This window comes from Natrix helvetica, assembly GCF_964273705.1.
Source record: "Natrix helvetica genome assembly, chromosome: 7".
Taxonomy (NCBI): Eukaryota; Metazoa; Chordata; class Lepidosauria; order Squamata; family Natricidae; genus Natrix; species Natrix helvetica.
In genome coordinates, this window is record NC_138558.1 from 45,759,446 (window position 1) to 45,784,736 (window position 25,291).

A 25,291-nucleotide genomic window follows, 5' to 3' on the forward strand; every position below is an offset into this window, starting at 1 on the left:
AGTCATAGTGCTTAATGATTCACCACTACAGGGAATTAAAATGAATGTATGACAAATCAACCAATTGGCTTGTAAAGTCTTCTGTCTGTCAGTTGCCAGAAACATGATGTTAGGAAAATGACAGAACGATTTCCAAGACTTATCAAGTCTACTAACAACGATCCTTTCCTGCCAGTACTGCTCGGGATAAACAATACTGCAAAGAATTGCTACAACAGTATTCTGTGTCACTTGAACATCTCTGCAAGAAGCACAAGACACTGCATCCTGTAAATACTGAGGGAAATGAAGGAATTTTATGTTTTCTCCTCTCAGCACTCCTGCAGGGCAGGTATGATAAAACCTCAATAACACATGAATACACATGTGACAATGGAAAAGTTGAAGATATCTCACGTCTTATTGTGCTGTGAGCTCTACAGGGACATCAGATCAATGTACATACTCCCTCTATTAGAGAGATTTCTCGGAGGAGCAGATAATTTCTATGCATGCCAACTTCCCCAGGACCCAAATCCAAACACCACTCACACAGTAGCCAAATTCTAAATAATTTTAAAGGGCATATATTTTAATGCATACTTTTATTAAAGTAAAGGTAAAGGTTCCCCTCGTGTTATGTGCTAGTCATTCCTGACTCTAGGGGGCAGTGCTCATCTCTGTTTCAAAGCCAAAGAGCCAGCACTGTCTGAAGATGTGGCCGTGGTCATGTGGCCGGCATGACTAAATGCCAAAGGCGCATGTGCTGGGAACAACATTCCCACCAAAGGTGGTTCCTATTTTTCTACTTGCAATTTTACATGCTTTTGAACTGCTACGTTGGCAGAAGCTGGGAGAAGTAATGTGAGTTATGCGGCACTAGGGATTCGAACCGCCAAACTGCGGACCTTTCTGATTGACAACCTCAGTATCTTAGCCACTGAGCCATTATGTCTTTTATTAGATTAGACTTATTAGTGTTATGTAAATAAGTATGTTATTATTGTAATATGACTTTTCAGATATACTATACTTGATTATAGTAATTACATCCAATTCTCCCAGTCAATCCTGGTTGTAATTGTTGTCTTTTACTTTCTTTTTTATGTTGCTGATCATTGACTAAATAAATAAATAAAATATATGTTTTAATTGGAATTAGAAAGCAAAAATTAAATGCAAAGTTTATAGGATACTAACATAATTTCTGAAAAAGTTTACTGAAAACTGAAGATGATCCAGCAGTGTGATATAGCTATAAAAAACACAAATACAATTTTGGGCTGCATCAGTGGAAATATAGTTTCCAAAGCATTAAAAAAAAACCCTCCCTTTTTACAACCCCGTAATCCCTTAATTTGGGGTAGAGTCAGGATGACTGGATGGAGCTGAGCATTTACTGCCTGGATGCCCTTCCTGACGCCACACAGTTTGCAACACATATTTTTTCATTGCGTCCTATGAGAGAAAAAATTGCTGCTATTCAGGACTGAACTCTCAAATTTCCAAGTGGGAGGTAGTTCTATCATGAGAGTTGGAATGGATTTGAGAAAAGACAACTGAAAGGATACAGGATACACAGTAATGAACTGATTATTACATGAAGGCACATTCTGACTAATGTTAGAAAAACTTCCTAACAAGTAAGAAAAACATCTCTACTGATTACTCATGGAATTGGTGAGCTTCCCTTTGTTGAATGTTCTTAGATAGAGATTAGGTAGCTAGCTATCTGGCTGGAGTAATTAAATTTGATTCATGTCTATTTTATGAGAGACAAGGTACGGTTTTACTTCCAATTATTGTCCAAATGACAGAGGTATGCTGTTCATTATCATATCGTGGTATGGCTGCTTGTTTCCACATTACAATTTAGCAATATGGGAGAACTTTTCATGTATTGTTGAAAACAGAAGAGGGAATGTGAAAACAAAATCAAACCATGTCAATGAAGATCCGTGGCTTTCTTATCTTTTATCAAGCTCATGCAACATTTTCCAATGCGAAATGAAGTTGGGGAGCAGACATGTATCATATTGCTGCATAAGTAGCTCTCACAATATATCAATATTTGTAGAGATTAAACCATCTAGCCTGAAATAAGTGCTCCCAGTAAAAGCAGAATTTCATGCTTTGCTCTTCAAATGAGAAAATGAAACTGTGTTTTCTTTGAAATGCAAATACAACTCAGACATTCAGACAATGAATGCTTAAAATGTCTCAAGGTAGCATACAAATCTCAAACCCAACGCAGAAGTTTGTTCACTTTAAGAACACTCCTTCTGGAGAAGTACTGTTGCTCACTTTCTCCTCATTTTCAAATGGATTTTATTTAAAGAGTATTTCTTGGAGTCTATTAAAAGCCAAAAAGTCAAAATGCTCGAGACTTAATGATCATAAAAGCTGAAAAAGCTGGTGTGTTTTACACATTTCACTCTGTTTTAATTTAGCTAGATTAAAAGCACACCTTCCTATCTGCCTTTGACAGTTGCTGTGGCGAGGCATGGAATACAAATCCCCAAAACTTAAAAACCTTATCACAACAGACAGCAGACAAGGTTATTTATTTGAGGAAATAAAGAAATAGAACTAGTAGTCTTCAACTTGTGACTGCAATTGGGAGTGGAAATCTGATGTTAATGTGGCAAATTTCCATCCTTTTCATTCCTATCAAGAAGAATTATTCAACAATGGATGTTGCAGAGATATTTATAACAGAGACATGAACTTTGGAAATGAAATGCAATTGTTGGGAAAGTTCCCAATTACAAATTTAAGGACATATTTCATTATTAAGAACCACACAAGGGTATCTGATCCTGGGCTGATCAGAGATAATAATCGGGTTATTTGTGGTAAATAAGAAACCGTGCAGACTTTCTATGAGTAAATACAATAGCAGACTGTTAACAGAAATCACTGTTAAAAGAGTGCTCTGAACTTTAACTTCACTGCTGTTTAACCTGTTAACTATTCTTTTTTTCGTATCTGTAATGTATTGCAGGTCAGTTGGGTTGCAAATAGATGTAGAAGGTTATAAAATTTGGACCTGTTTTGCAAGGGTAGGGGGAAGCTATTATTGTTGTAATAGATTGTTAGTGTTCAACTGGGGTGGGGGGAATATGTGTTTTTGTCTTTTGTTTTTCTTAACCACATTTTTTTAAAATCCAGTTTTGTTTTGTCTCTTTTTAATTATTTTTCTTTTGCATTTTGTATTTTAATCTTCTGAATAAAATAAAAATGGTAAAGGGGACATTCCTGTCCTAGCTAAGAAGGAATCATATCCTGTGCTCCAATTATCCAGCAGGTGTCTAATAGGATCATGAAAGCACTGGAAATTCGGATGAAGGTGGTTGGTTGGATACACATTCTAGCAGCCAACCCTTGCAGCACTTAAAAGATGGAAGAAGATTCAAGTTGACATATCTATGCTCCCTGCAACCTGCGTGTTATAAATGCACTTTGATTTCCCGAAAAGGTAAATGCTTAATAATGAATTCCTAGACTTCAAAGTGTACCATTGTCAAAAAAGCATTTTACTTACATTTTGTTACCAGGGGATATTGAAAGAGCCTGAAGATTTTGTAACTGCATTATAACGATCACAAAACTTGAGCTCTTTGTATCATATCTGTTAAGAAGATGAGAGGAAAACTCCCGCATTAGACATCACATATTTACAATGGTCAGTAGAAACTTAATATCTTAATATATGTAGTGACTCACCGGAGCCCTATTTGTACTTGAGAGGTTTCCAGCATTGTGGTATCATTTTCACTACCTGCGACTTCTTCATTGCAATTGGGTCTAGGGAACAGAGTTTAAGATAGATCAATGGCAATGACAGAAATATTTTTGCTGAATGGGAATTGAGGTCAAACATACTTGAGCAAATCATTGGTAAATGCTGGTCAACATTTTATTTTTTGAACGCTAATATATTTTATTTTTACTACACGGAAATAAATTGGGTGGGAAATTTTCTTCATGAATACTGAAGCTGTTGAAGTGTGATATTTAGGAAACAATGCTAAAGATTATCTCACTAAGAGCAATTTATTTGAAGGTCCCATCCTTTAAGATCATAATAATTTACATGACCTGCATATTGTTTGGCTATATAAAATGAAACGAGTTTACATACTTTGATTACAAGCAAATGGAATTTGAAAAACAGACATAATAAAATGTAATAGTTTGTACAGACATGATCTCATATATTTAAAATTACTACGCTGGGATATAAGATTACTGCACTGGGATATAATTTACTACACTAGGATATAAGATTACATTGGAATTTTAGGTCAATATTGGAACAACTTTTCTGTTTTCTATTTCTTTGCTTAAGTTAATGAATTACTTTTGATATGTTCGTTAACCTTACTTGAGGTACTGTCTCATCCTGATGGGAGTAGCCCATATCACCTGCGCTGGCAGAGGGGGCAAGCTGCAGTTCATGTCAGCCAAGAAATTTCAGCTGATGGGCTCCAGAAGGAAAGCCTTCTCTGTTGTGGCTCCTGCCCTCTGGAACATCCCACCCTCCTGTAATTTTGAAAAAGCCTCAAGACCTGGTTCTGCCAGGTGGCTTGGGACCCAATAGGGGAGCTTCACACTGGATGTGGTTGATTAATTAATATCTAATCCCATCTCCCCACCTCTTGTGTGTCATGCTCCCACCTTAAACATCTGTTTTTAACAGTTTGCAATTGTGAATGATTTTATCTGTTGTGTGCCATGACTGTTAAATTTAATGTCTTTTCTTCTTTAATGTTTTATGCTGTAAATCGCCCAGAGTTGTTGGACATGAGATGGTTGGCAATTTAAAAAAATAATAATTATTGTGCCTTATTTAAATGTTATCGTCCTTCAATAAATTAAAGCATGTACTCTCCATTTTAAATGCCTGCATAATTAAGTCTTGTTAAAAATTTATCTGCGTACTTGTTTTCTAAACATATTAGAATGTTCCATAATGAGGATTGATCAGTTCTCAAACTCTTCAATTGTACTATTTTAACATTTAAATTAGATCTATGAAGAATGTTTTCCAGTGTTGATATTAATATATATTTATACAGATTTTAAGCTATTGTTTTTACCTAGGAGAATTATTCTGTTCCACTGATTCTTTATGCTCCTGATTGTAACTTTTCTGAATCTTTTTTTAAATTATTCCATGCCCTATCTGTTTGATTTGTTCTGAAATTGCTGGAAGCCAAATGTTTGAATGTAGTGTTAATTGTGTTTTCTGACAAATAGGAATATTCCTGGCTTTAAACCTACTGTTTTACAGAAGCTTCATATACACCACTGTCTCCAGCCACAGATTCATCAGATACAGCAGCAGATACATAGCCTGTCTTCTCATCAAGCAAATGAGTTCTTGTTCTTCTTGAAAAGTCAATATCTAGGTAAGGGAAAGAACCTTTATTTTAGGCTGTGAATAAGAAAAGTATACTCAACTCTTAGTCAAACTTGATACGGAAGATTCTGCATTCCAAAACTGTAATTAAATTTCATCACTAGCATTACATGTATTGAAATAGCATTCAAAATTTTCAGATTTAGAATGAGGCTTCTTTACCACTATGTGCATTTTATAAGGCTGAAAAAAGCAACCTATTACTTTTCTGCAACTCTTAAAAGTAAGGATCTCTATCATTCATCCATCAATTTTTCCTCTTCTCAAAATCAAAAAAGCAAAAGATGAATGTGCCAATTGAGACAGGTCCTAGCATTAGGTAGAATAAGTTGGTAATTTCAGAGTAAGGGACTATTTTCAGAGCCAACAGTGCTGAGCTCAATGGATTTTTTGGCAACAGAACTATCTTTATGCACTCTGTCTTGTCTTCCAACCATTAACCTGCTACGCAGACATATAGTTGCAATTTTGCCCCATAGCTACTATTAAAAGTTCTTGATGTTTGCACACACAATATACAACATGCCTTTTTATCTCAAGCAACAAGCATTTTAAGCTGTAATGCCCCCCAAGTCTCAATCTACTGCATAATAGGAAATAGGAACATATGATTTCATCAGAACATCTATACAAAATTGTTGAACTTCTGAGATTTAAACAGTTATGGCTTAAAATGGCTACCAAAGTTAAGTTCACCTTTATTCAGAAATCTTTCTCAGTTTCATTGTGGCCATTCATATTGGAGAAATACTGCAAAGCACAAAGTTTGAGAGTGCTTTCAAATGGAATGCCAAAGTGTCATAATAAACAAAAGATTTTTGACAACAAGCAATGCCAGAGTGTTATAATAAACTAAAGACTTTTGAAATCAAGCAAATTAGATTCTAAATACTTTAATTAAGTTTTTTTTTAAATCCTTTCTGAAATTTCTATATGGTAAGATACAAATCGTTGTTTTGGATTCACCAGTGACAGAATCTAGGACTCTACCACAAAATTTAAGAGAAAATTCAAACTTCTTTCTCCTGATTTCAAAATTCAATTCTTGCTAGTTTCCCTGCAGAAACCATAGTACAATCAACGCAAGCAGCACATTGTAATGTAATAACTTGCAAGTGCATGGAGTCCCTTTATCTATCAAGGAACCAAATGTATTGGCATGCATTACATCCTCCCTCCTGAGTCATGACTTTACATCTTGTTAAGATGTTTAAATTTTAAGGCTTCAGATTAGAGGATTGATTGCTGCATTTTCCCTTTCATTTATAGCAGTAGGGATGCTTTTTCCTTGATGATGAAGTGCTTTTTCTTTCACCACTTTGAGAGAGGTGAAGGTGATGACATGATTTATTGATTACTCTCAGGAATAAGCACAGCAGTCTGGAATCGACTTTGACAATGACAGAGTCTATCTATGAAAGAACTTTACAGTTATTCTAAATCTGTTATTCCAAAAGATACTCTGCACAGAAAAAAAGCTGTGTGCAGGAGACAAGGTTTCCTCTGCCTGAAATGAAGATGCAGAGAAAATACAAACATGTTCAGCATTATCAAAACTCTGTTCAAGCCAAGACTAGAAGACTGGTTGATTTCATTGTGAGCAAAACTAAAGATTACAACTAAGGTTTCATTGATTTACCAGAATCAGTAGAATTACAAGATATAAATTTGAAACTGGACATAATCCAAATATTTACATAACTTTTAGGAAGCTTTTCATTGCATTTGATTGATTATGCGACAGGGGCTATAATAACCCTTCCTAACCTGGTGCTCTTTACCTGCATTGGCACATTCAGTCCATCAGTAGACCTGTAATAATGCCTGGTGTACAAATAATCACACAAAGTGATGTCTCAAATTTGAAAGCAGCTGGCTTAAGTAAACTGCATTGCATTGCATTGCATTGGCATATTCAGTCCATCAGTAGGCCTGTAATTGAGTGAGAGCCTTGAAGGTTTGGGAATTTTAAATTGGAGGAGATGGTATAATGAATAACTTTTTTCCAATGACAGTTAAAAGAACTTTTACCGAATTTAGGAAATTAGAGTTTGTATAATGGAGAATGTACATTATAAATACAGAAATAAAAGTCTTCATGTAATTCTTAATAATCCTCAACATTAATATAGAAGCAAAAATAATGTTTAATATCCCAAAGTATATTATCTGATATGGGGACTTTGTAATTTTAAGAATTAGATACATCTTATTTATGCAATCGTATCCTCTAAATGTAATGGGTAATTCTGAATGAATATACATGCAATTGTACTGCTATGTTCCAAATTGTTCTCTGACACTTCAATTTCTTTTCCCTCTCTGGTTAACCTGCAGTTAAAATTCAAACTAAAGACAAGCAACATCCCATTTTGGAGTTTTCATGAATGATCATGTGGTTTTTTGTTTTTTTTTACAATCTAGGCTAACCTATAATAAAATTATCTGATGGTCTATGTTGAAGAATTGGTCACAGCTGGCCCTGCTTAGCTTAAGGTACCAAGCTAAAGATTAAGACACCATGAGTTCTAGTCCCACCCACAGGAAACCAGATGGGCTGACTTTGTGAGTCCCTCCCTCTTAGCCTAGAAAGAAGATGACAATGTCAAACCAAATCTAAAATCATTGCCAAGAAAACAGCAGGGACTCATTGAGGCTAAGAGTCAACATGGTCTCAAAGCCCCTTGACCCTAAATGTTGACCACTATAACTGCTGCCAACTCATGTGATAATTAACTAAACCAATAATTGTTATCAAATGACAAATCATTTATATTTGTAAATGTATGTTTTATATTTTTGAACAAATATTCACTAGTGGGATAACTCCTCAAAACCTCAGAATGAGACCACATTTTGTGTATCAGGGAAGAATCGGCAAAACATCATTAAACATTAAGGTTGATCTGGCCAAGGGTGTTGGAAAATAATTATTTATTGTGCCTTCATGTCAGTATTGACTCCTGTTGACTGCCTGGACAAATCCCTGCAGTTTTCTTTGCAAGATTTCATGGGTTTTCCTCCTGCCTGCTTCCTATGGCTGAAAGAGAAGGTGTGCGCCCGAACCGGTAGTAAAAAAATGCTTTAAAAAGTTAAAAAGTTCTGCAACAATCAGCTATGCCGCGTGATGGTCAAAACTTTTTTTACTTTTTTAAAGCATTTTTTACTACGATCAGCTGTTTGACAATCAGCTGTGCCTGATTGTGAGGTTCCTGGTTGTTGTCCAGCTGCTTTTACATTGTGTGTGAGCCAGTTGTGCAGCCACGCCCACCTGGTCACATGACCAAGCCACGTCCACCCAATCTCATGACCACCAAGCCACGCCCACAGAATCAGTAGGAAAAAAATTTGAATTTCACCACTGGTAGAAATGGTCTATCATGCTGGAGAAATATTGCTGAATGAGAACTACAGGTTAAAGTTTGCCAATTAAAGTCTCATGCTGTAAAAAGTAGACATCTACAATCTTCCTCATCCCTTTCCTTGCAAAGTAAATGAAAAAAACTTCTATCCCAAAAGTATCTGTCCTCAACCATCTGCAGATTCTACACTGTTAGCAATTTTGTGATAAGCTACAGAATGTGCCATTTCATATCTATTACATTCACCAAGTGTATGGTGGAGCTTAAGCTGGAGCTAAGCACTGAAATATTATTGTCTGCATTGCAAAGTTTCCCCGCCCCTTCATTTTACTCAGGGAACTGAGCAAATGGCAGACTGTCAATACTAGGAGCCAAGTTTTAACAAGCTGGCAAGTGACACAGTGTCAGAAGTGTAAACCAGCTTCTTTCACTACAAATATTTGCTTGCTAAACAATGTACTTTAATCCCAAAGTTTCCAACATCAACCTACATAATTAAGCAACAATGTCAAAGTCACTTCCATCCTTTACTCTAGCCACAAAGAGCAGAGTTAAATATATTGGTGCTTACTTTCAAAGTATAAGGAACAATATCAGTGACACTTCCATCCTTTACTCCAGCCACAAAGAGCAGAGTTAAAGATACTGGTGCTTACTTTCAAAGTACAATGGCTTGAGTTGAAATACTTGAGGGAACACCTGTTCCTACAATCTGCTTCTTTTGGCTTTGAGTTCATTGCTGTTCTGGGTATTATTGCCATTTGAACTGAGGCAGGTTGCTGCTGGACCAGGGTTTCTAGAATTGCCCTCTCATGGCATCCATTATACTGTCTTTATGGCAAACATTCCTTTCTTATTTCCCCATGCTTTTAAATTTACATATTTTAATTATTTAACTGATAAAGCAAGTGGCAGTAACTAGCCATTCTCAACTGATTTTGGGAAAGCTAAAAAGGGTCCTGACTGATCTGTACTTAAAGGGAACCATCAGGAAACCACAGAGTGGCAAACTTCATTAGGAAATTAAAAAGTTATCCTGTATTTTACCAAGCAAATAGGATGGCATGTTCATTAAGTCACCAGGAGGTCTAGCTTCGTTCAAGAGAGAATTTGAGCAATACTGGATGTTACGTGTTATTACTCATTCATTATTATTGTTATTACTCAATCTTATTGTTTTGGGAACACCATTTGATTGAAGGACACTATAAAATATAGTTTCGCCACTATATAATGTTTTCATTTCTACACATGTAACTAAATAACAGCGATTTCTAACTAAAAGAATTCTATGTGAAAAAATATATATTTGGTTGAAGGATTCAAGCAAAATGTGGCAATACATTATTCAAAAACTTGGGGTGAAGGAACAAAAAGATTTTGAACATGCATCTTTGATCTGCTTAAATTAATATACTGATAAATCAATTTTTTAGTAAATAACACAGGTGAAATATGCAGAAAGCGCATTGGTTCTTACCTGAGATGCCTATTCTCATAGTGTGGAGGTAGCATCCAGACTGGGTTGACCTCATCCACTCACTGATAGATAAAGCTGTTAAGCCATGCCCTTGTCACTAGGCAGACCCAGCTTTCGGTGAAGGAATTCTGTCAGACTAGATGTGTCATCCTCCCGATAAAAATGACAGGAGGCCATATTCGATGTAGTGCTCCTGGTAGAAAGCCTGTTGCAATGTCTACGGTTAAAGTCAAGTAATACATTGCAGCCAGAATCGTGTGGACCCGCCTTCTTTGGGAGGGGATGGATGCTACCTCCACACTATGAGAATAGGCATCTCAGGTGACAACCAACAGCCTTTCTCCATACTGGTGGAGGTAGCATCCAGACTGAGATGTACCAAAGCTGTAGGTGTCCCCCTGGGAGGGTCTTTGCCTGATCCAAAGCAACCCTGCTGTATGCACGGTTTGAAGGATCCTGCAGCCAAAGGCAGCATCAGCCAATGCGAAACTGTCCAATTTATATATATTTTAAAATGGAGATGGGGATGCCCATGTGGCCACCCTACAGATCTCCGCCAAGAAGGCTTGAGTTGCCCAGGCAGCAGAAGTAGACACGCTCCTGGTCGAGTGGGCGGTTATACACGGAGCTGGCATAGACTGTGACTGATATGTTGTAGCAATGCAGGCCCTCAATCATCTACCAACTGTGGAGGCAGTTACTTTCTGGCCTAGTGAGGCCGGCTGGAAAGAGCATCTCTGATTTTCTGAATGGCAAAGTTCTCTTTAGATAGATCTTTAGAGCCCTCCTCATGTCCAAGGTGTGCCACTTTCTCTTTAGGGGATGTGATGGTTCCGGGCAGAAATTGGGAAGAATAAGTTCTTGAGCCAGGTGAAAACAGGAGCACAACTTGGGAATGAAGGAGGGGTCTAGCCGTAACACCACACCATCTTGGTGACATATATAGAGGTCCTCTCTAGTTGAAAGGGCCTGCAACTCCGATATATGCCTGGCAGACGTTATGGCCACCAGGAAGGCTACCTTCAGTGTAAGGAATCGCAGAGACACAGTGCATAAAGGTTCAAAGGGGGAACCAGTGCCACTAATACCTTGGTAAATACCCTAGAGGCGGATGAAAGACTGAAGGGCAAGGCGCTGTACTGAAGTGATGTCTGAGATAACAAAATCTAAGGCATTGTCTGTAGAGAGGCAGAATAGGGATGTGAAGGTATGCCTCTGTCAAGTCTATGGATGTGAGGAAGTCTCCCTGTCTAATGCCCCCTAGGATAGACAGTAAGGAGTGCATCTTGAATGTCCTATAATGTAGGTAACAGTTTAATCTCTTTAGGTCGAGAATGGCTCTCTAGCCCCCCGAGGCTTTAGGAATCACAAACAGGATGGAATAAAAACCTAGGCCCTGCTGTTGTTTAGGCACCAATTGCACAGTGCAGATATCCAACAAGTGCTGAACTGCCTCCTGCATGAGGCCTTGTTTAGCCAGATTTCTGGAGACCGGACAAGTCCGGAAAAACTTCAGGGGTTTGGAGAGGAACTCGAGGAAGAGCCCTGATCTGACTGTCTATCTGACCCACTCATCAGATATGATGGAATCCCACCGTTCGGCAAAGAAGGCCAACTGGCCTCCGATGGATGGGTCGGTTGCCAGGAATTTAGTTCCAGTGGTAGAAGTGACCTCTGCTGTCGTGGAAGAGTCGCTTGGATTGTCTGCCTCGCTGGTTTTGGTCAGCCTGCTGGTGCTGTCTGGGAGTGTACCCTTCCTGCTGTCTAAACCCTGAGGATCCGTAATTGGACCCCCGAAAGGACGAACCATAATCCTGGCTCTGAAAGGAAGTGCTGAAGTCTTGATTGCGAAAGGCAGGGTGCTTAGGATACGGGGCCGACTGGGAAAAGCCCCTTCTGGAGGGGATAGGTAACACCTTTCTCTTTTATTTGTTCTTAATCAGGAACGGTTCAAGCATTTCCACAAACAGTGAACCACCCTTGAAAGGGACTGATGCTAGGCGCCACTTATGGCGGATGTCTGCCTGCCATTGGCGCAACCAGAGCAGCCTTCATGTGGCCCTAAATGCAAATCTGGCTGAGGTAAGCATGGCATTGGACTGCAGCCACCAGTTGGTTAATATCCTGATGAGCCCTTACATCTGCAATAGGAATACACTCCTGGAGGTCTTGCAGCCATAGCAGGTAAGATCGGGTGAAGAATGATGCCGTGGTGGATGCTCAGATGGCCCATGCTGCAGCTTGGTGACCCCGTTGCAAGGTGAGATCTGCTCTCTTATCCTCCAGTTTCAACACCTCCTCCGGGGCCCCTGGCAAGTTAGCTAACAAAACCGGGGCACCCACCGTCGAGGTCAACAGGATATGTGCAAGATCCTTGTCCATATTTTAAAAAAATGTCTGTCGAGGACGACATAGGACCAGATGTAGGGGATGCCCATTGTCGCTGAACCAAGTCCACAAAAATCTTGGGAGTGGGTATCGTGTTACAGTGTTGGGTTACGGCCATTATGCCACGGTATGGGCATACTGATGCCTGCTGGGAGCACCAAGTACCATTCCGGTACGGTGCTCCAGATGGCCCACCCACTCTCCCTACCTGTATTTGACCCAACTGGGCCATTCGCGCACACGCATGGACTGTATGGCACCTGCGTGATGCTCCACCGAGCAGCTAAAGCATCACGAGTGGTGGGTACTCATACGTACACAGTGCGTGTGCACAAGGTGGACACCTGGCCCTGTCACAGCGTACCAGTTGCAACAGGATCCGGAACCCACCACTGTCGTGTTGGCCTCAATGGTTTGGTCCGAGAAAAGTGTCTCTGCTGACACGGCCTGTGTGCGTAGTGGGGTGGCAGCTGCCTTAGACCCAAAGCTGGCCAACGTCTTTGCTTTGAACAGCAGAGACGTGAAAAGTGAGGGCTGAAAGAGGCCCGAGAAGGATGGCAGATCTGGGAACATACCTTCATCTTCAGAGAGATCTGCCTCCCTGATCTCTCCCTCCTCTGACACAGATGCCTGGTCATCTTGGGCAAGAGCAGGAGATAATGAGCCAGCTGCAGGGGTGATGTCCGTCACTGCCTCTGGGCACATGGGTGCCTCCTGCCGGGGCATTCCTACCTCTGCTGCAACCCAGCTGCAATGCCTTGTTGGATGGCATTTACTATTATGTCCTGCATGTTAGGCATGCACATGGGGATCAGTTGTTCAGGGCGGAATCCCTGCGATGTTGATGGGAAGGCTGTTTCCCCCCTTTCTGATCCCAGAGGCATTGCATAGTTCCATTGATGGGGCGGGGTCTGTAGATCTTGTGCTGACCCCCAAATGCCAGATGTATCGATAGGGAACCTGAGATCGAGAGAAGCCTCCTTATCTTCTCTGCCTTCGGGGGATAACTGAAGCACTTGTCCTGACAACGAGCTCCGCCTTCTGTCAGATGGTAGTGAGGCAGGAGTCTTTTGACTACTTGCCCTTATATAACTGCTCCAGTGCTTTATCTTTCTGTCTCTTGAATTTAGAGGTGGACTTTGAGGCCTTTTTTTTTGTCTTGGATGACCTGGCAGCCACCTTAGCACTCTTCTTATGCGCCCTGCCCATATCCATCTTAGTGGATGTGGATGGAGATGGGCCCTGATGGAGATTGGGGGGCCCTGCCTCAGGATGCGGGCTAAGCAGTTCCCCTGGCATACATACAGAGGTCTCCCCCAGCTCAGCATTGCCAGCGGCCACCATTTTGGAATGTTGCAGTCGGAGGATGCAAAATGGCGTTTCACGCCTTTTGCAATGGCTGCACTGACTTGAGCAAGTGGTGGAAAAACAAAGCTTGGGCTGCTGCTGGTTGCGTGGGCACTCCACGGCTGCTCTCTGAGCTGTGGTTCTCCACTCAACTTCAAAAAGGAACGGTGGAGCACTCCAATTGCTGCATGGCTTGCCTTGAGCTTTCCGGAAGCCTTCACGGCTTTTCTAGCTATCACAGCTCACTTTTTGAAGTTCTGATTGTCGCACGGCTTGCTTCAGCCATGCCAGGAACCTCTGCGGCTTGTGTTGCCTTTGCAGCTTGTTCTTTGAAGTCTCTGACCTTCTTGTGAGCCGCACTGGTTTGTAGTGCTGTTGCAGCTCCCAGATGCCTTGGGCAAAGTGCAGAGTTCTACCAGGTGATATACAATCTTGTCAGGTAGGTTGTGGAGGGAGACTTCACAGGAAGTTAAATTGCCACCCTCTAGGGGCTACAGGCATTAACGGGCCCCCTCGCCAAGGCTCAGGCCCTTGTTAGCTCCCTCCAGTAACAATTCTCAAATAGATCAAAAAAGGATCACTTATCTTTCAAGTATTAATAAATTGCTATGGAGCTAATAGATGACACACCCATCCTCACTAAGGGACAGAGTCGAAAGCTGGGTCTGCCTAGCAACAAGGGTGAGGCTTAACAGCTTTATCAGACTCAGTCCTATCAGCGAGCAGATGAGGTCAACCCAGTCTGGATGCTACCTCCACCCCTATGGAGAACAGTAATTCACAGCTATCAAAAAGCGTACTGGACAGAGTGAGGTAGCAGCTGGTGCAAGAAGAAAATGGTCCTTGCTGGCAGCCATGGGCATCATTTACCACTGTTAAAACTAATCTAGCATTTTTTAGAATATTTCTGTTATAGATTTCATTATGTTATATACTTCTGCTGTCTGCCAGCTGCCTGCAATTTGGCAGTTCAAATCTCACCAGACTCAAGGTTGACTCAGCCTTCCATCCTTCCGAGGTGCATAAAATGAGGACCCAAATTTTTGGGGGCAATATGCTGACTCTAAACCACTTAGAGAGGGCTGTAAAGCACTGTGAAGTGGTATGTAAGTCTAAGTGCTATTGATAAAGTATTAATCTCAACCAAAAGTATAACAAGCACATTCTAAAAAAGTTCTGTTCTATGACATTTCCAGAATGGTTTATACTTAAACATATGTTCACTTTTTGGACACATTTTACAGTGGGAAAAATGGCTGTTATTATTCCTGTTTCCTATTTCCATCCCTGCAGCAGCTTCTCTGGCTGCTCCTCCTTCTTGATTTTAAATAAGCCATGCGATAAGTTCATTCACAATGACTTCCTTTGAGATACAAAGATACAACAATCTTTTCTTTCTTTCTATACTAGAGGTGGGTTCCTACCTATTCGGTCCGGTTCGGCTGAATAGGTAGTAAAAATCTGGTGTACCTTTCCAAACCGGTAGTAATGGGAGACTGGCCACGCCCCCAAACCGGTTCCCCGGTCACCGCTCACTCACCCCACCCAGTCTCTGCTCTGCAGCTTGCCTGCCTGAAGTGCTGTGCTCCTGATCTGTCTGCCAGGTAAGCCTGCGAAACAGTGGTCCAAAGTCCTGTTGCTCAGTGGTCCAAAGTCCTCTTTTCTGATGAGAGCAACTTTTGCATCTCATTTGGAAACCAAGGACCCAGAGTATGGAGGAAGAATGGAGAGGCCAATCAAGCACAGTAATCCCACGGTCATTGAACCAGGTTTTGGTGCTTTTGGCAAAAGTTGCTCTCATCAGAAAAGAGGACTTTGGACCACTAAGCAACAGGACTTTGGACCACTGTGCTTCATTAAGACCAGGGTCAACGCAACTGTCTACCAGGGGATTTTGGAGCACTTCATGCTTCCTTCCGCAGACGAGCTTTATGGGGATGCTGACTTCATTTTCCAGCTGCCCACACTGCCAAAAGCACCAAAACCTGGTTCAATAACCGTGGGATTACTGTGCTTGATTGGCCAGCAAACCTGTCTGACCTGAACCCCATAGAGAATCTATGGGGCATTGCCAAGAGAAAGATGAGAGACATGAGACCGAACAATGTAGAAGAGCTGAAGGCTGCTATTGAAGCATCCTGGTCTTCCATAACACCTCAGCAATGCCACAGGCTGATAGCTTCCATGCCACGCTGCATTGAGGCAGTAATTGCTGCAAAAGGGGCCCAAACCAAGTACTGAGCACATATGCATGCTTATAGTTTTCAGAGGTCCGATATTGTTCTATGTACAAAATAAGTAATATTCCAATTTTCTGAGATGGTGGATTTGGGGTTTTCATGAGCTGTACGCCATAATCATCACAATTATGACAAATCACGGCTTGAACTATCTTGCTTTGCATGTAATGAGTCTTATCTCATATATTCGTTTCACCTTTTAAGTTGCAATACTGAAATAAATGAACTTTTGCACGATATTCTAATTTTTTGAGTTTCACCTGTATGTTAATATGAGGAAGAAATACATCAAACCCTCAGGAATTGAGGGGGGGATTAAAATGGAACTACAGTAGATTTTTGAAGATTTTAAAAAAGATTTGTAATACTTGGATTTTATGGCTATTTTTAATACATTTTTGTAGGCTGCCTAGAATTATTTTAAGAAGTAGCATACAAATAATTCACACAAACAAATAACCATTGGATCGAAGTAAATAATAGAGTCAGAGAGAAATGAAATACAGAAATGGCAGACAGAAATGGAAACTCCTTCGTCAGTCACAAAATTGGAAGCCTGAAATGCAAGCATACCATGTGATACCCTGGAAAATGAAGGAATATTTGGAACACAGAACATTGTGAATGCCTTAAAAGTGGGTATTTTTCAGCAGAATTACTAAGACTAACGTCATTAAAATAGTTGTTTAAATTAAAAATATTGGTTTTGTTAATCCACTAAACAATACTTATCATACTAATAAATTTATAAGATTTCTAGAATGATTACATCAGATTCACACTTTTTTTTTTGAATGACTGCTTTCAATATATACCTTTCTCTGCAACATGCCAATTCCTCCCCCAGCCTTCGGCCAATCCTTGAAACAACGGATAGTATGGTCTCACCTGTCAGCATCATTCTTTATTCATTTAATGAAGTGAACAGTAATGAAGAAAAATCACGCTATAATAAAAGGGTTATTTGTTTTTTTAAAAAAATGTCTTCCTTATTTTTAATTCCCTTTTGCAAATAAGTCAGCAGATATCTGAATAGGCTGCCAGACTGGAAGAATTTATCTTTTTTCTCAGTTTCACTGCAGCAGGGAAGTACTATTAAACCCACATAGATACCTGATTATTTTAACTTCAGTAATTAATAGGTAGAAACAGATTGTAAAAAAAGGTGGGGGAAATGATGTGCAGCTTAAGATCAGATCTTTATACAGATTTGGGGCACAAGCTTCCCTACCTGTGCTGTTAAATGAGCTGTTTGAAACTACAGAATAGTGAAGATATTATCAATAGCACTGGCCCTCAAGGGATTCTACTCTGCCCATGGCAGCTCAGTGGTTTTGTGAACATCTTCCTGTTATAAAGTTATCCGGTGTCTCTGTCTCAGTGCCTCTATTGTCAGTATAACTTCTATGAGAGTGAAGGTTCATTCTCTGAGCCTTCGCTTTCATCCTACACCCGAGCTACAGATATTCACCACTATTTCATATCTTTGTATTGCTGTGATATCCTTTCTACTACATTTACCACCTGTTTTTTTTGTTTGCTTGTTTGCTCTTGCTGTTTCACTACAATTTTTAGAATTCCACCCACTTTATAGTGGTTTCTCAAGTTTAATCTCGCTGGATCTTTCTTATCTAGTCCTACTTTGTACAGAAGTAATGTGCTGAGTTGCTAATGATTTTATTTGTTGACAGTGACCTATCAGCTTATCAGGAAAAAATGCACAATTTTCGGAGAACATGTTGGCTGCTAAGGTTCAGAAACTCAGTTCAATCCAGAGGGAGAATTGGCTGAGTTTGAATAGCAAGACATATTTACCTGCATTTCTTGAATGTGATATGCTCTGTGAAACACTTTCATTGCGATGTTTATCATTAAGTGATTGAGAAGACATTCTAGTTTCAGAATCCAGCAAAATTTGTTTCTCACAGGTAGTAATGCCTGTAAAGTCACTGGATAAATCGCAGTCGTCAAAGTCCGTGGTGAAATGATGTAACGGAGAATCTTGAGGAGGGACTGAAAAGCCACCTTCTAAAATCAAAGGTGATTCAGGAGGAGATAATGATGACAGGGAAGATCTTGAAGAGAGTGACGTGACAGATTTAGGAGGTTCGGTTATTTTGGGTGCATGATTTGCTGCCAAAGAACTGGAAGAGTCACTGTATCCTGTTTTCTCATGGGAGCTGACCACTTCATTTTCATGAATGGTGGTGATAGGGCCAGAAGGAATATAACCACATTTCTCTTGCAATATGAAATCCAATTTATATTGATAGTCTAAATCTACAGGTTGATCACCTTGATTGTAGTAGAGGTCTGCAGAGTTAAGAGAATTCAGTGACCCCCTACTAGATGTATTCAGGGACCCTCGACTAGACGCTAAGGATCCCAAACTGCTCCCTGAAGACACAGATAACGTACTGGCAGAGAGGCTGCAACAAAGAAGTAAAAAACTGTCATTCTATTCTATCAGCAGTATATTCAGATGATCTCAAATCACAGATAAAACTTATAATTTAATCCATGTTAGTCATGAAATTGACAAGTATAATGGTATCTTTTAAAAGGAACACATTTCACAATGTCTGAATACTACCAAAAAGAAGTTTCAGATGACAGAGTATTAACTATAGCAGCAACATGACTTCCTTAGATGGCTCCTTTAAAAAAACATATATGCAAACATAAAAAAATCATCATTTTAATTATAATTCTTTTTTTAAGTCCCTGATTTTTAAATATATTAATTTTTGTGCAATACTGCACAAAATTGTGTGACAAACACTGCCACTTTAACATATTGCTGATTACTGTAACAGTTTCATGAGGACACATTAGAAAGTACAATTAGAACAATAAGAAAGTAGTTTTATATTTAGCAATGCACAACTCCCATCTACATTTAGACTTTAGATCACTGTTTGAGATACCCTATTTTTCCCATTCTGGTATTTTCTACTCCGTTGGTGGGTAAGTATATGAACATTTATTTATTTAGCGTATGGCAAATATATGGATTTATACTGGTTCAAATGTTAATATCCAGTGACAGTCCACCCAGCCATTCAAGGACCATTCAAGCATATGATCCAATAATATACAGTATATTACCTGAAGTGAAAGGAAAACAAAAGGATTTTCATATAACATGGACATTTCTTAGTTTAAGGAAATACTGCTTTGTTCACTGGTTATTAATCATAGTAAATGCTCTCTCAATAAATGGAATCACATTAGTGCAGTGTTGCCCTTAAAGAAAGACGGCACTATGAAATCAATAAAAAGAACATTAATACAAGCTATTCCTTAGTGATTGTTATTTGCATCTCTGCACAGATGTGTTGAGAAAATGAGCATTTGAAGTAAGATGCAATTTAATTATATTCATGATTTATATCTTTAATTTTTGTCTAAATGGTTTAGGTAGTCCTTGACTTATGACCACAATTCAGTCCAAAATTTCTAATTGTTGCTAAGCAAATAATTAAGTGAATTTTCCCTCATTTTATTATCTTTCTTTGTGACAATGTTTCCACGTGCAAAACTGATTGCTACTCACAGTAGAATCAGCCAACCTATTTATTTCCCAATTTTCCACCCATGTAGCTTGAATAATATAGAGACAGGGCTACAACAGATCAGTCATATATATTCTTTGCTGGGCAAAAAAATTGCAGTTCAGGACTTAGACAATAGATAACCAAGCTTTTAGTAGGAAGACATTTTTGTAAGACAGGCTTCCATGTTAATATTCCGCCTAAATCAAAATAGACAATTCAGAAATACAGTATGCCAACAGCAGTTTTGGACAAACTGTTATCATCATTTGTCAAAAATCTGGTGCAAGCAACGTTATCTTACCTTTTAAGCTGTGAATGTAAATGGGTGGTTAGATGACTAGTTTCTTCAAGGTTTTTAACCAATTTATTCTTTCTATCTTCTAATTTCAACCTAGAAGATAAAAGAGTTTGTCTTTAAATATATAAATGCATATACATTGCAAAGAGAACCTTGCTTTAAAAGCAAAATGACAAACAGCTGAAGGCAACTTATTTAAATTCAACCAAATCACAAGTCAAATGGAAATTTTCAGGGCAACTGAAAGATTATGGTACAGAAGTTATATTCGTACTATACCATTAATATGTTTAATTGATTAGTGTTAGTGAATGGACAATACGTATTCTCTCTTTTTTGGGGTGTGGGTGGGTGTCTGAAAATCTTTCAAAATAGTTTCCTTTTGTTCTCTTTCTCAGATTCTGACCATGAAGTGATTCTGGAAATGTATTAGCCCTGGCTAATGGGTAAGGATATAATAATTCTCAGTCTGCTAAAAATTAACTGATCAAATGAAAATTATAGGTGAGGAACAATCTATTTAATCAATGTTGGACTGTGCAGTCCATTAGTTAATAATCATTTGAAGGTACTCTACATCTATCATGCTTGTGTTTTAGGCAAAATCTCTCTAAGGCTGTTTGCAATTATACTCTTATTTATCCTGGAGGAGCTTCAGGTGAGCTACTAGATTAATTTGCAATATTTTTAAAGATGTGAGCTGGATACTGCCAATTCTTGAAAACCATATTTTCAAAGGTACTGTCATTGTACTCCTATCTCTAAGTTTTTGTTTCACTATCTATCTAGCTCAGTTATAGGCAGGGCCGGATTTTCCTATAGGCTAACTAGGCTTCAGCCTAGGGCCTCAAGATCAAGAGGGGCCTTTTATTTTTATTTATTATCCGTGCCACATTTTTTATAAAGGTTAGTACCAATTACAACGTTTCATTTAATATATTGATATATATCACAGTAATGATGTATTTTATTATCTCTCGTGTAATTTACAAACTTAAAAATGGGAGGTGAAAGGGCCCTAAAAGTGGAATAGCCTAGGGCCTCTTTTCATCTAAATCCGGCCCTGGTTATAGCTATCCTAAACGGATAGAAAACTCCCATTTGGATATTGTCCACCCTGCCCCCCCCTCCCAATCAGAATATACCAACATTAAGTGAGGCTATATTATGAGGTGAGAAATTCAATTTTCTACAAAAATTAAGATATATTATTGCATCCAAGTCTTTTTTTCAAACTTTATTAGGCCAGTCTGTAATTGCAGTGACATACTGTGACACACCACCCACTTGAAATACTTTCGCTTTGTTCAGAAACCTGGATGAAAATATTCTCAAATACAGGTGTCTTATTTCCTAATCCAGCTGCACTGAATGAAGGAGTTATGCTAGGCATCTGACTAGAAAAAGCTTAATGGCAGCCCTTGAATAAAAAAAAAAGAAAGAAAAAACTTTCAACCTTCTGCCTATAAAGAAATGAGCTTTCCAATTTCCAGTTGAAGAGAACATAATTGCTGAATAATTAAAATATGGCAGTTGTTCAAGTCTCTGCCTATTAATAATACACTTTAGGGTTTGGAGTCTTTTTGCAAACACTAAGATCTTTGGGGTTTTTTTGTAGTTCATCTCAGCTGCACATGCTGGTATTTCCTGTAGAAAAGGAGCATGGGTTGAAATGTCCTATTTAGTCTTACATGTAATAGTGACACCATCACAGCATCATCTACATATAATACTACATACACCTATCTGAAATACCTGGTACATGGAATTCTGCTTTTTATAAATAATTGACCATGGAATTTATGCAATAATTAAATTGTATTGGATGATGTTAATAATTATAATACACTGAACAAAGGGCTGAAGGTAAAATGGAATGGCGGAAGCACCATCAAAATCATGTATGACTGGGCCATACATGTGATATGATACACAAAATGAACCAGGTAGTTTACACTGAAAATAATAATAATAATGACTTTTCACTATGTGCTACATTCCTGCAATGATATAGATAGATTATACCTGCCCAGAGAAATGAAGCAGAAGTTTACTTCAAGTCAAACAAACTGTCAAAGAAGAAAAACATGCACAGGCTGATTATGTCAAAGACAACCAAGAATAAGCATTGATGTAAGTTAAAAATTAGAACTTCATGAATGTACAGGAAATGAAACATGAACCTCTAAATAATGTTTAGAAAGCTGACAAGGAAACACATTACATGGTCAATTTCTACAAGAAACTGAAAGTGGATAAAGATAAAACCTGGTAATGGCTTTCAACTGGAACAATTAAAAAAAAAAACCTTGAAGGCTGGATTTTGGCTGCTTGAGAGTAAGCTATTCAAACTGATGTAATTAAGGCCAGAACTGAAGAACCATCAAAATCGAAGAACAAGTAGTACAAAGGAGCAGAAGAAATAGTAGACCATATATTTAGCTCTTGCAAAAAGATTACATAGACTGATTATAAACAATGACATAACACAGTCACCAAAATGACTCACTAGAACACCTGTAAAGATCATCATGAACCAGTAGTGAAAAACTGGAATAATATAATTGGAAAAGTAATTGAAAATGAGAAGGTTGAAATAGTGTGTGATTTCTGAATTCAGTCCTGACTCATAATACTCAGATCTAACAGTGACTGAAAGGAAGGAAGTATAGATAATTGATATGGCAATACCAGGGGATAGTATGAGTTATGGTGGCACAATGATTAGAATGCAGTTTTGCAGGGAAACACTGCCCATGGTCTGGAGTTAGATTCTGATGAGCTCAAGGTTGACTCAGCCTTCCATCCTTCCAAGGTCGATAAAATGAGGACCCAGATTGTTGGGTGCAATATGCTGATGTTATAAACCGCTCGGTGAGTGCTGTACAGCATTATGGAATTGCATATAAATCTAAGTGTTATTGCTAGTAGAAAAGAAAACAAAGAATTGGTGGGAAAAAGCCTCAAAATATCAAGATCAGAAAACTGAAATTGAAAGAATATGGCCTAAATTAGCTATAGTGGTCCCATATTTACACACAGGGTGCCAATACAAAAAAATATTGGATGGCACATAGAAAATATGCACATTGACAAAATGTCCATCTGTAAATTGGCAAAAGGCCGTATTGCTTGGATCTGCACATATACTATGCCAATACATTACAACATCCTAGGTTCTTGGGAAGAACTCAATGTGTATGAATGCCAACACCAGCTAAGAACTGGCAACTGTGACATCACATATTTGTAAACAGATAATAATACTAGCAGCACTTTCCCATTTTCTTTCAGCAAAGCCACAGAAGGAGCGTGGAAGCTCTTATTTTCATTTTATTTCCACACTTCCTTTTCTTTCTGCCACAAATGAACAAACCAGAGATTAACCTAAACAATATAATTAGTAAAATTTGAAGTGATATTTTCTCATATAAAATATTTTAGTAGTCTTTCTGGATTTCAGAAAAGCCAATGTTGCAAAGGTTTGAAGCATTTCTCTGAAGAGGAATAGATTTCATTTTGAACTTAAATTTAACAAGCACTTTTAACTTTCCATTCTAACGTCTATATGTCACAAAAAGCACTCTGCAACAGTTGAGAGGCTGGGTCGACAATAGATGCCAAATGAAGGAATATTCAAGACTGAACTGAATACAATTGAAGGGTACAATTTGTCTGAAAGGGACTGAAGAAGTAGAAAAGGAGGATATATCAATATCTATAGAGAATATGTAGATTAAAATATATTATAATAAGGGTCTATTGTTGCTCATTCAATCAAGAGAAGATGAAGATGCTACTTTTCAAAATAAGTAGATCTTCAAAGAGACATGGAATTGTAGAGATGGAGGACTTCAATTATATCAACATCTGTTTGGAAAGAAAATCTCTCATACATGTCCTTTTTAGAAAATTCCTACCCTATTTTTCTGATGATTTCCTTCTTGAAAATTAGAGAAGATATTAAACGATCAGTTACCTTATATTAAATAATATGGAAGACTTAAGGAAGTCAAAGTAGCACTGACACTGAGGGAAAATGAATATTTATGGTAATTCACAAATCCTGATCATTAGGAAAACTAAAGCTGAATGTAGTCAAAAATATATCTTGGACATCAAAACACAAATTTTAATACACTTGAGCAATGAAAATTACATACTATATATAATGTTAATAGTAAAAGAACATAAAGGTAAGTGAGAGCTCTTGAACAAGGACACACTACAGTAAACATATATAGCAGGGGTGTCCAAACTTGGCAACTTTAAGACTTGTGGACTTCAACTCCCAGAATTCCCCAGCCAGTTTATATTCTCAGTGCAGAGGTCTTCAAACTTGGCAACTTTAAGACTTGTGGATTTAATGGCTGGCTGGGGAATTCTGGGAATTGAAGTCCACAAATATTAAAGTTGCCAAGTTTGGACACCCTTGATATATAGTAATATCAAATAATTCCAATAAGGGAAAAAAACAAGACAAGAAAAACAACAATGCAGCTACTTGTGTTGTTTTCTTTTCATGGTTTGGTGAATACAGACCATGGCAAGTTAATTAATGCTGTGACAGCCCTGGAGGTTATTGAGGTCTGGATGGGGAGCAATAGGTTAAAACTGAACTCAGGCAGGAGAGACTTTGGATACAGGGCTCCTTGGCTCTTAGGGAATTATCAACTTTGGCCATGGATGGGATCGCACTGCTCCAGGCAGATAAAGTGCATAATTTGAGAATTCTCTTGGACTTATGACTCTTGCTCGAGGAATAGGTGGCAATTGTGGCAAGGTGGGCCTTTGCACAACTGTGTGTGAGCCAGTTAGGCCCATTCTTGCACCAATAGGCCCTTCTCACTTTCATTGATGCCCTGGTCATCTCTCATTTGGACTATTGTAATGTGTTCTACATGGGGCTGCCCTTGAAGATACTTCAGTTGGGTCAAAATGTAGCAACCTGCTAATTTGTGCATGTGTTGCTTCTTTTGCAGGAGTTGCATTGGTTGCCAATTTGCTTCTGGGTGCAGTTCAAGATATTGGCTATCACCTTTAAAACTTATTTGGCTTGGGCCAGGTTATTTGAAGGACCACCTCTCCCCTATTACATCTATTTGGCCCACTAGAGCAGGAAAATAGGACGTGGGTTCCATCCATTAAGGAAATACATAAATGGGGCCAAGAAAAAGAGCCTTTTTTGTAATGGTTCATCCTCGTGGAACATCAT

The 25,291-nt window shown here is 38.8% G+C and overlaps 1 protein-coding gene across 2 annotated transcripts in view; it reads right to left on the bottom strand.

Moving 5' to 3' along the window:
• WWC2 (WW and C2 domain containing 2) overlaps positions 1-25,291 on the bottom strand; it is a 167,774-nt gene that overhangs the window by 31,390 nt on the left and 111,093 nt on the right. For both annotated transcript variants that reach the window (XM_081959150.1, XM_081959151.1), the window contains exons 10-14: positions 20,080-20,169; positions 18,037-18,650; positions 5,266-5,389; positions 3,706-3,786; positions 3,524-3,610 (exon numbers count right to left, since the gene is read on the bottom strand). In XM_081959150.1, the coding sequence (XP_081815276.1) occupies positions 3,524-3,610; positions 3,706-3,786; positions 5,266-5,389; positions 18,037-18,650; positions 20,080-20,169 (996 nt within the window). The remainder of the gene's footprint in view (positions 1-3,523; positions 3,611-3,705; positions 3,787-5,265; positions 5,390-18,036; positions 18,651-20,079; positions 20,170-25,291) is intronic.